This window comes from Rhinolophus hipposideros, assembly GCF_964194185.1.
Source record: "Rhinolophus hipposideros genome assembly, chromosome: 10".
Lineage (NCBI taxonomy): Eukaryota > Metazoa > Chordata > Mammalia > Chiroptera > Rhinolophidae > Rhinolophus > Rhinolophus hipposideros.
In genome coordinates this window covers 69,675,207-69,688,026 of record NC_138056.1, presented here as the reverse complement: position 1 = coordinate 69,688,026, position 12,820 = coordinate 69,675,207, and the positions used below count along the sequence as shown (strand labels likewise).

The following is a 12,820-nucleotide window of genomic DNA, read 5'->3' as shown; positions in this document are numbered from 1 at the left end:
AAGAGGCAGGCAGACCCTCAGAGGAAGTCTGCCAGCAAGTAGAGAGGCTTCAAAAACCATGGTAGGATTCAGAGTCAGGACTTAGGGGAGTAGGAATTCTAAGTATTGGTCATCTTCCTAGACGAGGGGTTGTTCGACTGGCCAGTTGCACATGAACCCCAGGTGAGCTTCAAAAGGTCCCCTAAAAAATGTTTAATGAGATCCTCAAAGCGTCTACTAATTAGAAGTTATAATTCGTTCTAAGGAGTGTAAGGACTTAGCTGTTGGGCAAACAGAACTTGAAGTTAAGGCTCTCATATCTTTTTATAAAAGATAAAAGTTAAATCCACGAGTGAGACCCTGTGGCTTTCAGTTCCTTAAATCCCTCTAGCGGAAGGCTTGGTCTTATAAACTTGCTAGGGGCCCAGTTTACAGGAGAAAGTCAGGTGGCTCCAGCTGAAGGGAAGGGAATGAAGCAGAGTTGCTGGGAGCCAGGCTGTGACTGACACCTCCCCCAGCCTCTGCCCCATCTCAGTCCCCATCATCTTTAGGGAATCACTAATGCGTTTCCATCAGGAAATTAAGTTTGTCAAATATATTGTGAAATGTATCTTTTCCCTTTTCTCCATCATCTCCACTAAACAGGAACAGAGTATTTTATTATAAATAATTTTTCACAAACTGACACAGGATAAAAATTACAGCTTAAATCATAGATTTGATTACTTACCTATTTTACTATCGCTATCCTTTTATCTCATGGGAACTGTGCATTATATATTTTAACAGAAGATTATCTTGACTACAGAACTTACTTTTAGTCATCACAGGTGACGCCCCCAAAAGGTGTGTACTTCACCAATATTGTAACATATTAGGGTATTACTTGGGGGAAAAATGCTAAGAAAATGAACGAGGCTTATAAAGACAAGCCACCTGTTCTTTTCTGTAATGTGGTTTACATTAGGGAATCCATTACTTTTTAAACTGACTTAGGAAAATAAATGACTTCATTGGAAACTCAGGCAGATCCCAGCCTTGCAAGGAAAGTGGGGTGGAACAATGGGAGAAATCCAGCCTTATGTTTTCTCCCTTTCCCTAAAGGTTTGGTAAGTGGGTCACTTTAGTGGTGAGGTGTATTTGCATAGGTGTATGTAATGTACACCCTTTTATTTTTAATGTTTAACTTTTTAAAATTAATAGATTAACTTTGAAAGCAGATTTTGGTTTACAGAAAACTTGAGCAGAAATCATAGTGTTCCCATATACCCTCTTAACCGCTACCCACACAGAGCTTCCCTATCATTAACATGGTGCAATATGAATTTGTTACAAATGGTAATCCAATACTGATACATCATTATTAATTAAAGTCCCTAGTTTACATTAGGATTCACTTTGCCCTTCCCCCATGCCTCCCTCTCTATTTTTAAAAATCATAATCTTCAACAGAAAAACACTGCACTTCTTTTTCATAGGATATACTAGACTTACTATTTTATAAGGAAACTCGAACTTACCGGTTCAACAAATTCAAACTTCTTTTTTTCTTGAACTTCTTGAATTTTAAAGACATATTCTAGCGATGCTTCATAGAAGTTCTGATGTTCTCGGTCAATCTGTGTATCTGCCTGAAGAGCACAAAGTTCTACGTTAGAGAGGGACTCAAATCCTGATCTATTCTGAGAATCTTCATTAAAAATTGAGTCCTGCCCAAAAATTTAACATAGCAATTATCATGTTCTGGGAATAGAGACTAGGAAAATGCAGTCTTTGTCCATAAGAGCTTATCATGTATGGGGTGGAAGGAAAAACAAAGAGCAAGCATACAACATTCATTACATTTTTTAAAATATCATAGAAAAGCTATAAAAATGTATTTGGAAGTCTATAGGATCATAGAAAAAGAGACTTAAGTTCCAGGAGACAAAGGTGGTGGTTTGAGTTGAATTTTAAGATGAACAACTGGCACTGAATAGTCAAAGATAAAAAAGGAGTCACTTCCATGATAAAGCAGAGGCATGAAAGTTTGACAGCCTTTGTTGACAGTAAGTGGAGGGAAGGAGGGAGAGGTAAGGTTGGCGTCACACTATACAGGTTCTTGAACACTGCATAACAAATTTGTATTTTAACTGAGGAAGAATCATCTGAGAATATTAAGCAGGCAAGGCAGATCACTAGGTAACGTCGTAGGATGATAACACTGGTAGCAGAGCCAAAAACAGTCAGTGGTTCTAACCTAATGATTCATGCTCCCTCAATGCCATACACATTTATTCTTGACGACTGCAATAAGGTTCTATTGATAAAGTGTGGGGAAAGTATTATTAAGATCATTTTATTTCTTTAGACATTGTCTCTCTCCCCCCTTTTCTATGCCCACTACCATTCTCGGATGCCCTTTTTTAACCTGACTTTGGTTTAATAGAGAGGCATGATTCTACTTTTCTTGCCCAGTTTCACACTCCTTGCTGTTAGCTGAGATTACTAAAAGCAAATGGGAAAAAATGGACTCTCGGGAATACTAAGTATCTGCCAACAATTCGGTAACAGAATGTTGCTTTGGAGCCATTTTACAATGATAATTTCACAAACAAAAGCTTTTTAAAAAGATAAAATTAGGTTTGCTGGCTTGGGGCACATAGCATCTTAAAACTTAATTTGAAACAGTTTAAAAAATAATTATACTTACTATGTATTTATTCATACAATTAAAAACAGCCCAATATTACGAAATAACTCCATAGGGATTTTTAAAGTTGAGAATTCTAAGTTTCTAAACTAATATACGAAAAGAACATACAAATTGGTAAAGAAATTTGAACCAGAAGCTTCTCAGCTCCCAAAGATGGTTTAGAAAAGATATATATCAACAAAAAGACAATCAGTATTCTACAAAAATCATATATATTTTCTTGTTACCACTGCTTAGAGGAGCACACTATTAATAGAATGAATGATACAGAGGTATAATGAGTGGCATGCTAATAATGTTTAACAACTGGCTCTCTAGTGGGGAAAGCCTGATCTGCAGTATTCGCTGGTTTTTGTGGTGTAAATATTCCCCAAACAGCCAGATCCAAACCACAAATCCAACATCACTGAGGGAGTTAGATGAGAAAATCGGCTCTCCAAGAGAAAAGCTTCAGTACGCCCACTGCTGGGTGTAAAGCACACAAGAATAGTTTTAGTCTCAGAGATAACATTCTATTCCCCAGGTTATTTCTGAAGGTTTATTTAAAAGATAACATCATTGATTGTGGACTAGCACATGGGAACAAACTAGAATGCTGAGATACCTTTAAAGCATAAGCTATTTATTTCTGGTCAACAAAGTTGCGCAGAAAGAGCACAGCAGGCATGGACGCCATCCGTTGACAGGCTTGCTTACGAGGCTGGCCTTTGGCTGGCATCTGGGAATGTTGACTTTGGGAGTGCTCCCACCAGCCTAACTGGTAAGAGTAGTGCACTATGCCCAAACTTTTGTGTAAACAATATGGTTTATTTCAAAACCCTGCCTTCCTTCTGGGAGTCTGGAATAGGGGTACATGACAAGCCGAAGGTGCCTAGTGACCAGCTCCCAACAAAAACCATGGGTACTCAGTCTATAACAGCTTTCCAATAGACAACATTTCACATGTGTTGTAACAACTCATAGCTGGGGGAATGAAACGTGTCCTGTGTCTCTCCACTGGGAAATGACTCTTGGAAGCTTTTGCCTGGTTTTCCCCCAGACTGCACCCTAGGTATCCTTTGCTGATTTTTCTTTCTATCATTTCTCTGTAATAAATCATAGCCGTAAGTCCTCCTAGCAAATCACCAAATCTGGGAGTAGTTTGGGGGACCTCTGATACAGAGTATTAAGTCATTTCCTCAGAAATTTGTTTGCCAGGCACAATCCCAACTCATCCAAGGGGGTAGAGAGAGGCACAAAGAAGGAGAAAAGAAAGATAATGCCTCTCACAGTTTGCCAGTTACAGATATTTTCCATCACCTCCAATCTAGATGAATTTGATATACCAAATACCACTTTGAAAGTTCATCTAGAACGTGCTTAAAGAATACAACACTTAATTCTTTTTTAGTACAAGATGTAGAAAGATAGTCTTTTATTTGAGATGAATCCCTTTAGTTCTTGCTTATGTAGTCACTAGCAACTATTGCTGTGTATTTTGTACAGGATAAGTAGGATAACCATATAATTTACTGTCCAAACTGAAAAGAGGCACTGGTAATAATTATGCCAGAACAACAGGTATAAAACTGTTGTTTCTATGGCAAAGGGGGTGGTAAAGTCATCCTAGTAAGAAGCCAAATTAGTAAGAAAATCATATAGTTCTGCAGAAACCTAAGTTATTCACCACCTACAATAAACTATCTCAATTCAAAATAGAGGAAAAAGCCTCATTCCCAGAGCAGAAAAAGATTTAAGCTGGACTCAGAAGATTAGAGTAAAAGTGGAGATAAAAAGAGAAGAGTTTGAGTGAGGGAATTGAGTCTAGAAAAGTTGTAAGTTTTGTAGATTAAAAGGTTTTGTTTGGGATAATCAGAAATGAGAGGTAAGGCAGAAAAGAGAGCATGAGTGCAAACTTCACGTTATAGACACTGCAAATGCTTGAGGAAGGTGTTGCCAAAATCAGAGCTGAATTTCAAGATTAACGTGAGGACTGCGTAGAACATATTGATTAAATGGTGCAGCTGGGTGCGTGTGAATATGAGGAGACCTCTTATCTAATGAGGGTAAAGTTGTGGGGTGTATCTCAGTAAAGAAGAGAAGCTGAAGAATGTGGGTGTGAGATACAAGGAGGAAAATAATCAAAAATAACTTTGATACAAGAAATACCAGCATTAACAGAATTAAAGAAATGAGAAGGAGGAGTCAATTTGAGAAAGTGGTGATGTGGGATATTTCACATGTGGCAAAATAAGAAGTGGCAAAGTAATGGGCAGTAGAAAGGTGGTCCGGCACAATGAACCCAGGACCTAGGAGACACTCATCAAGATGTTATAGACAATATGGAAACAGAAGAGATGTCAGGGACACAAACTGAAGGATAAGAATAGAGGTAAATGGGTAGAAACTAAGGGACCCCCTTTATGTAGGAGGTAGGATATAAGAGGAACCTCTTAGAAGCATATTTAGTGACACATAGAAACCCAAAATAAGGGTTTCTAAAGGAAATTGTTTTCCACTTCACTTTTTTCCTAATTATAAAAGAATTGCATATTCATTATCATAAGTTTATTTATTACGTATTATAACAGAGAACTGTAATAAGAATTGCAATCTCACTGTTAACATTTTGATGTATAACACATACAACAAACTTAAACAAACCTGAATAATAGTGTAAATATATTCTGGTTTCAATGTTGTTGCTGTTTGTTTGTGTGCTAATGAGTATTTCCCAGTGTCTTTAAATGATTCTCCCAGTATAAAAATCCACATTTCATTTTTGATACATGTGTGTGTGTGTGTGTGTGTGTGTGTGTGTGTGTGTATTTCCCTCAATCATTGCTTTGTGTTATTTCAGATGTTTCTAAATTTTTGCCTTGTGAGTAACTCTTGAATCAACACATTTAGACAATTTATTTTTATACTCATTTCTGATCATTTCTCTTGGGTAAACTCCTGCCAACAGAAATCATTTCAACTATCTTACACATTTAAAATTTGTTGAAATATGTCATGAAATTTACCTCAAGAATTATTGAATTATTTTGTTTCTACCAGAAAAATAAAAGCATGCTCAGTTTCCCATACCATCGCTAACAATGGATACTATCTTTTAATAAATTATACTAACATCCTGCTGCTATTATTAATTTGCATTTTTTAAATACATGTGACGTTGAAACTTAGAATCTTCACTATGGCTTATATTTCTCCTTTAACGAAATGCCCATTCATATCCATTTTCAACTGAAGGCTATCTTTTTCACACTTATTTGCAAACACACCTTGTTCTAAGAGATGGTAATCCTATGTTTTATGCTATATAACTTCCATAATGCTTGCTTGCCTTTTAATTTAATGTCTTATGAAATAGACATTATTTTTATGCATTCTGGTCTTTCTACATTTCCTTTATGATCTCTTCTTCCTATTTTATGCATAGAAATTATCCACTCACATATTAAATGTTCTTTTATCTACTGTAAAGTCTATAACCTTGCCAAGTCTGATTCCAATTCTGTTTATGCCAATGATGCATCTAATTAATGGCCCTGGAGCTTTAGCAACACAAGCTTCCTGCTAGCTCAGTCCTGATAATGGGAAGCCACTTATTTTCCACGATAAAAATGAACAAGGAGTTGATACTAGATTAGACAGGGAGATCACTTTTTAAATTATATAAATGTCTAACCACTGTGCTGTACACCTGAAATTAATATGGATATCGAATGTCAAAATAAATAAAGTGAAAAAAATAAACAAGGAGTTAGGTGAGAAGGCACAGAGAGGTCTTTCTGAGAACAACTTAATAAGTTTGGTGCTGACAGAAGGACGAGAGCTACTCCGAAAAGGAACAGATGACTTTTAATGCCATGTTACGAAATTAAGTATGTGTGTGATAGCATCTCCCTATAACAGGTTTGATGCTTGGAAGTGTAGAGAAAAGAAAAACCCAAGCTACATTTTCCTTTGTCTACATTTTGTGCTGTGAGGAGCTGCTATGGCACAATTTGTGTGTTGTGTTGTGGGCTGTGCTTCCCAGAAGAAAATATGTACATACGCGCGAAGTGGGACAAGTGGAGGATGTTATTGACCATGTTATAGGTTTTTCTAGCCTCCAATAAATACAGAATCAGAACGGATATTCTACTCTACCACAGCCTAAGGGATTGAGAGTCACTAAAAAGCAAAGTATTAAATATTGAGTTAGGTAGGTTATCAGGGAAAATGAAAATATATCCTTTACAGGACATTAAAGTTAGAATAAAGTTAGTATTTGCTTGATGGTTTAAGCAATGTCTTGTCTAAAAGTGGCCTCTCATATTCACCAAGAACCTGATGAACCTATAACCCTTTATAGAGACTCTAAAAATCCACCCTTGATTTTGAGGCAATTTTTAAAATGCTACCTGCCTATGGCACTTGGCACAGCAGAAGATGCTGTATTTGTGATAATTACAGGAGCCTGTCTACACGTGATTTCAACTACAGAATGCATTCTCTCTAAGGTTTTTTCTAATGCAATGTTTAAAACAAAATGTGAGCATTTAAGAAGTTTTGAACAGGTAAATATAAAATAAATTTTATGGAACCACAAAAAAACCCAAATAGTCAAAACAATCTTGAGAAAAAAGAACAAAGCTGGAGGCATCATGCTCCTTGATTTCAAACTCTATTACAAAACTACAGTATATAAAACAGCACAGTATTGGCATAAAAACAGAAACAGACCAATGGAACAGAGAGCCCAGAAATAAACCCATGCATGCAATGGTCAATAAATTTATGACAAAGGAGCCAAGAATATACAATTGGGAAAGAACAGAAAGAACCTTCAATAAATAGTGTTGGGAAAACTGGACAGCCACATGGAAAAGAATGAAACTCGACTATCTTATACCACACCAAAAATTAACTCAAAATGGATTAAAGACTTGAATGTAAGGCCAGAAACCATAAAACACCTAGAAGAAAACATAGATGGTATACTTTTCGAGATAAATCTTGGTAATCATTTTTTTCCTAAATCTGACACCAAAAACAAAACCAGCAAAAGCAAAAATCAATAAGTAGGACTACATCAAACTTCTGCACAGCAAAGGAAATAATCAACAAAATGAAAAGGCAATGTACTGAATGGAAGAAAGTATCTGTATGTATCTGGTACGGGGCTAATATCCAAAAATATATAAAGAATTCATGCAACACAACAGCAAAAAAACAAACAATCCTATTAAAAATAGACAAAAGGATCTGAGTAGCCATTTTTCCAAAGAAGACATACTGATGGCCAACAGGTATATGAAAAGATGCTCAGCATCACTAATAATCATGGAAATGCAAATCAAAACCACCGTGAGATACCACCTCACACCTGTTAGAATAATTATTATTAAAAAGTTAACAGATAACCAGTGTTGGTGAGGATATGAAGAATAAGAAAACCTTGGCGCAGTTTTGGTAAGAATGTAAATTGGTATAGCCACTATAGAAAATAGTACGGAGCCTCCTCAAACAATTAAAAATAAAACACCAGGTGATCCAGCATTTCCCCTTCCAGGTATTCATTTGAAGAAAATGAAAACACTAACTCAAAAAGATGCCTGCACCCCCACATTCATTGCAGCATTATTTACAACAGCCAAGATGTCAAAACAACCTAAATGTCTATCAATGAATGAATGAATTGTGATGTTTTATAGATAGATAGATAGATAGATAGATAGATAGATATAGATATATACATATATATACATATATAGATATATATATACATATATATACATATACATATATATATACATATACATATACATATACATATACATATACATATACATATACATATACATATATATACATATATCTATATCTATCTATCTATCTATCTATCTATCTATCTATCTATCTATATACACACACATGCCAGGGGTCCCAAAATAATGTATACACTTGACTTATATTCATCTTTTGTTATTAGTATATATTGAGTTTTACAATTTTAATACTTTTTCCTTTTTTAAAATATATATAATTTTGTTGGCACCCTCTGTGTGTGTGTGTGTATGTGTGTATGGGCATATGAGACTTGCAAATGAGACTCCTTTTTCTTTGCAGACAAATTTAAATGCTTGTCAAGAATAGAATAGTATTTTTCACTCTCCTTGTCAAACTTCTTCTTTCCATATATACATATATACATATACATATATATGGAATATTACTCAGACACAAAAAAGAATAAAATCTTGCCATTTATGACAACATGGATGAAACTTGAGGGCATTATGCTAAATGAAAATTCAAAAAAACAAACAAATACCATATGATCTCTCTTATATGTGGAACCTAAAAAACAAAAATAAAAGCTCAGCAATAAAGTGAGTAGATTGGGGGTTGCCAGAGGCAGAGGATGGGGTGGAGGGGATAACATTTTAAGAAAAAGGAAACTGAAGCTTTAATGATGCAGGCATAACAAGAAAATAGCTTTCTACATAGACCAAACAGCAAGTAAAAGGTCCTGAGGTATGCTCAGTCTTGGCTAATTTAGTAAAGACCAAAAGTTAATACAGCCGAAGCATGAAATAAAAAGAAAGTAAGAAAGGAAAAACAAGAAGAGAAGTTTAGAACATGTGAACATAGTATGAAGGAGAAGTAGTAGTAGTAACAGTAGCAGTAACAGCAGTAGTAATAGTATAGTATGGTAGAAGTAGTAGTAGGTATAGTTGTTTGGAACATGTGAACATAATATTAAATTACAACATAATACTTTAGAAGATTAAATACACCTGTGAAAATTAAAAACATAATTTTTCTTAATGGCAGATTTTTTTCCATTTCACGTTAGCCAAAAAACCTTTCCATAGTTACACAACTGCATATTAAATTATCCTGTTTTAATAGCAGGTGTCAGTAAGATATAGATTATAACAAACTCATGTTTAAATTACAGAACTTCCCAATATGAAACATATTTCAATGAAGAAATTTGATCCCCTCAAGGAGAACATGCGAATATACAAAAAAAAAGGATCAGAGCCAAAATCACCCTCCTACAGCTTTTTGTTGCAGTAAAACTCTAGTCATACGCTAACTTGTCAAGCGATGCCATGGCTGAATGTGGAGGTAAGAGAAATAAGAAAAGGGATAGGGTGAGGACCAGGCTGAGTTTGAAAAGCAGTGCAGGAAGGGAAGTGGCTTTGCTGCAAGGATCTGGACTGTGATACCTACTCATAGAAGCACAGAAAAAAGAGGAAGGAGAGACTAAAGGAGACTCTCAGCATGGGACAAGATTCCCTAAGAAGGTCTGGAGAGCAGTAGTGAGCCCAGCTACCTTAACTGCGACACCCACCGTAGGCTGGAAGGGGGGGGGAATGTGCTCGGAGTGTGAAGATTTTACTGCTGCTAAGCTGGAAATGACAAGAAAGCCCGATTTTTAAAAAAAAAACATATTCCATCACTGGAACTAGAACTGCACTATTCATAGTAAAAGGACAAGATTTTACAATTTATAATTGTAAAGGACAAATATTTCAGAAAAAGGAAAGAACAAATATTCTGAAAAGGACAAATATTTCAGAAAAAGAAAAGAATTAGACTGCTTATACGCATACATGTTAGTAAAATATTTCCGACTTGTTCTTTAAGAAAATTGATATAAAATACTTGAGATTTTAAAACGTGCAATTGTATCTTTTCTTCCCTAAGAAGAAACACAGATATCTTAGAAACAGATATCTTTAACTTACTATAAAAGCTATACCATGAATTTGGTAGGTCCTGCCATTTAAAATATGGCCAACAAGAAGAAAATGAAAGTCTTGTTTCACTGTTTCTCATTGTTGAAAGACATACAATCTTTCACTTGGAACTGTACAATTAAATGTCATAAGATATGTAAAATGTTCATCAACACAATGCCTGTCCACAGTAAATGCTCAATTAACTATTCTTATTATCATTATTTAATTAAGAGTAGCAGATTCTGAGATACTTCTACCTTTGGAAATTTGGATTTCACATGTCTTAATGCTAATACCCTTACCACATTTCAATTGAAATAGCTTACCTCTTGCAAATGAGACTCCTTTTTCTTTGCAGACAAATTTAAATGCTTGTCAAGAATAGAATAGTATTTTTCACTCTCCTTGTCAAACTTCTTCTTTCCATCCTAGGGAATAACAACAAAACATTCAAATCACAGCCTCAAAAAAAACCTTGATTTTCACCATCCCCATCAAATGTCCAATTAAATTATTTAAGATTTAGTGAGCTACAACTATTAATATGTACAAAACATGAATGAGTAGGAAGGAGTTGAAACAAGTCATTTGAATATGTATTCTCTCAAAGAAGCTCATGAACTATCCTTTGGAGAGGCCAGACTGGCTACAGCAGAATCCCACTGAGCACTTTATAATTGATTCTCAATGAGAGGTTCTGATCTTTAAAGTCTAGACCAAGAGAAAATATCTTTTAGGCTTTTTGGTGATATGGATGAGATAATATACAACCAGTTTAGAGAACCACTTGCACAGTCTTTTTCAAGGAATCCTATTATTTCCCAGCCACAAAAAGACACTTGATATTTCAAACAACTCGTTCTTGACAGGGATGAAAACAGACTTTTAAAAGTATGAAATCATTAAATAAGACAGTTCAAAGTCAAATCAAAAGGAACAGCAATATCTGTACCATACTCTCAATGTAACTAATAGCTGACCTTCGCTCATCCCTAAAATGATGTTGTTTTTGTTTTGCAGGAGTAGCTGTAACCAGAATGGCCTCCATGCAGAAGGAAGATAACTTTACCTTTCATCCTACTGAATGCTTCTGTAAAAATGCAAATGGGATACAATCCTAAAAGGAACAGGACATGCATAGACATATACTCCTCTCCAACTATAAAAATATTTTTCCCATTTATGAGTCCATATGAAATAAATACTAGGTAACCACACTCAAATTTCATTGGCCAAAATAGTACTATTCCTCGCTCTTATTTCAGTGTTTCTGAAGTACAATTTGTGGACCACTTTAATCAGTGAAGTATTTTTAAGTCTATTCAAAATGCGGACTCTTATGTCTCCCATCCAGAGAGTCATGCATTGTTACTTTTAACAAGCACTGTGTAGTACACCTGAAACTAATATAGTATTGTATGTCAACTGTGTTGAAAAAAAATTTTTTAAAGGAAACTGTATCATTATTATGCATAAGGTTTTGCTTCATTATTTGCATTAGTATTTGGAAGAGGTTAATTAACAATAATGGATGGATGAATGAATGGATGGGATGAGGAGAGGAGTGGGAGAGGAGGGGAAGAAAGGAAGAATGAGGAGAAGATAGGAAGCCTCTGGCCTATCTTTCCCATTATTCTGGGGTTGTCAGATCCAGGTTAATACATCCAGGTAAGTCTATTTTGATCCAATGACACTATAAATGTTTTTTTCTCCTCTGTTATATTTCCAGCAATCCAGCATTATCTAGTTCCATGTAAGAAACTTTACAGAGTTAATTGGTAAAATTGTGGTGAATGGGAAGAGCAAGTAGACTTCTGCTATAAAAGTTCAAATTACTTTTAGACCATTTAAGAAGCATTGATATGTTTGTAGTTTACAATGTCACACCTATAAAATGAGGAGGGGTAGTCAAAATCCTCAGAGGATTTTTATTACCTAAGGAGAAAATGTGGTACCATTAGGGGAAACACAATTAGAAAATAAATACAGAAAAAGGTCTGTTAGGAACTCACATAGAACAAAATGCACAGATCCAAAAGGAAGCTGAAGGAGGCGCTTGTCCTTTCCACTGTTGCAACAGAAACCTGGGTGAACATTTCCTCTTTTGCTCAGGGGATGTTACTCTTAAACTGGGGCTTCATGGCCAAGCTACCTTTCCAAAAGTCTCTCTCACTATCCCCTCTGGAGCTCCTATTCTTTTCTTTTTTCTCTCCAGGCCATCCACCCGTCTGACATAATGCTTATTTCTTCCAACTTCCACATATTCAAGTCATGTCTACTTTTACTTTTATTTTTGATTAGGGAATACTGGGGAACGGTGTGTCTCTCCCAAGCCCATCAGCTCCAAGTCGTTGTCCTTCAATCTAGTTGTGGAGGGCACAGCTCAGCTCCAACTGTGTTGTGGTTTTCAATCTTTAGTTGC

General features: G+C 35.6%; 1 protein-coding gene across 1 annotated transcript in view; it reads right to left on the bottom strand.

The window, feature by feature from the left end:
* ARHGAP42 (Rho GTPase activating protein 42) overlaps positions 1–12,820 on the bottom strand; it is a 257,496-nt gene that overhangs the window by 62,496 nt on the left and 182,180 nt on the right. Inside the window, exons 5-6 of the mRNA XM_081061952.1 lie at positions 10,725–10,826; positions 1,500–1,610 (exon numbers count right to left, since the gene is read on the bottom strand). Of these exons, the coding sequence (XP_080918078.1) occupies positions 1,500–1,610; positions 10,725–10,826 (213 nt within the window). The remainder of the gene's footprint in view (positions 1–1,499; positions 1,611–10,724; positions 10,827–12,820) is intronic.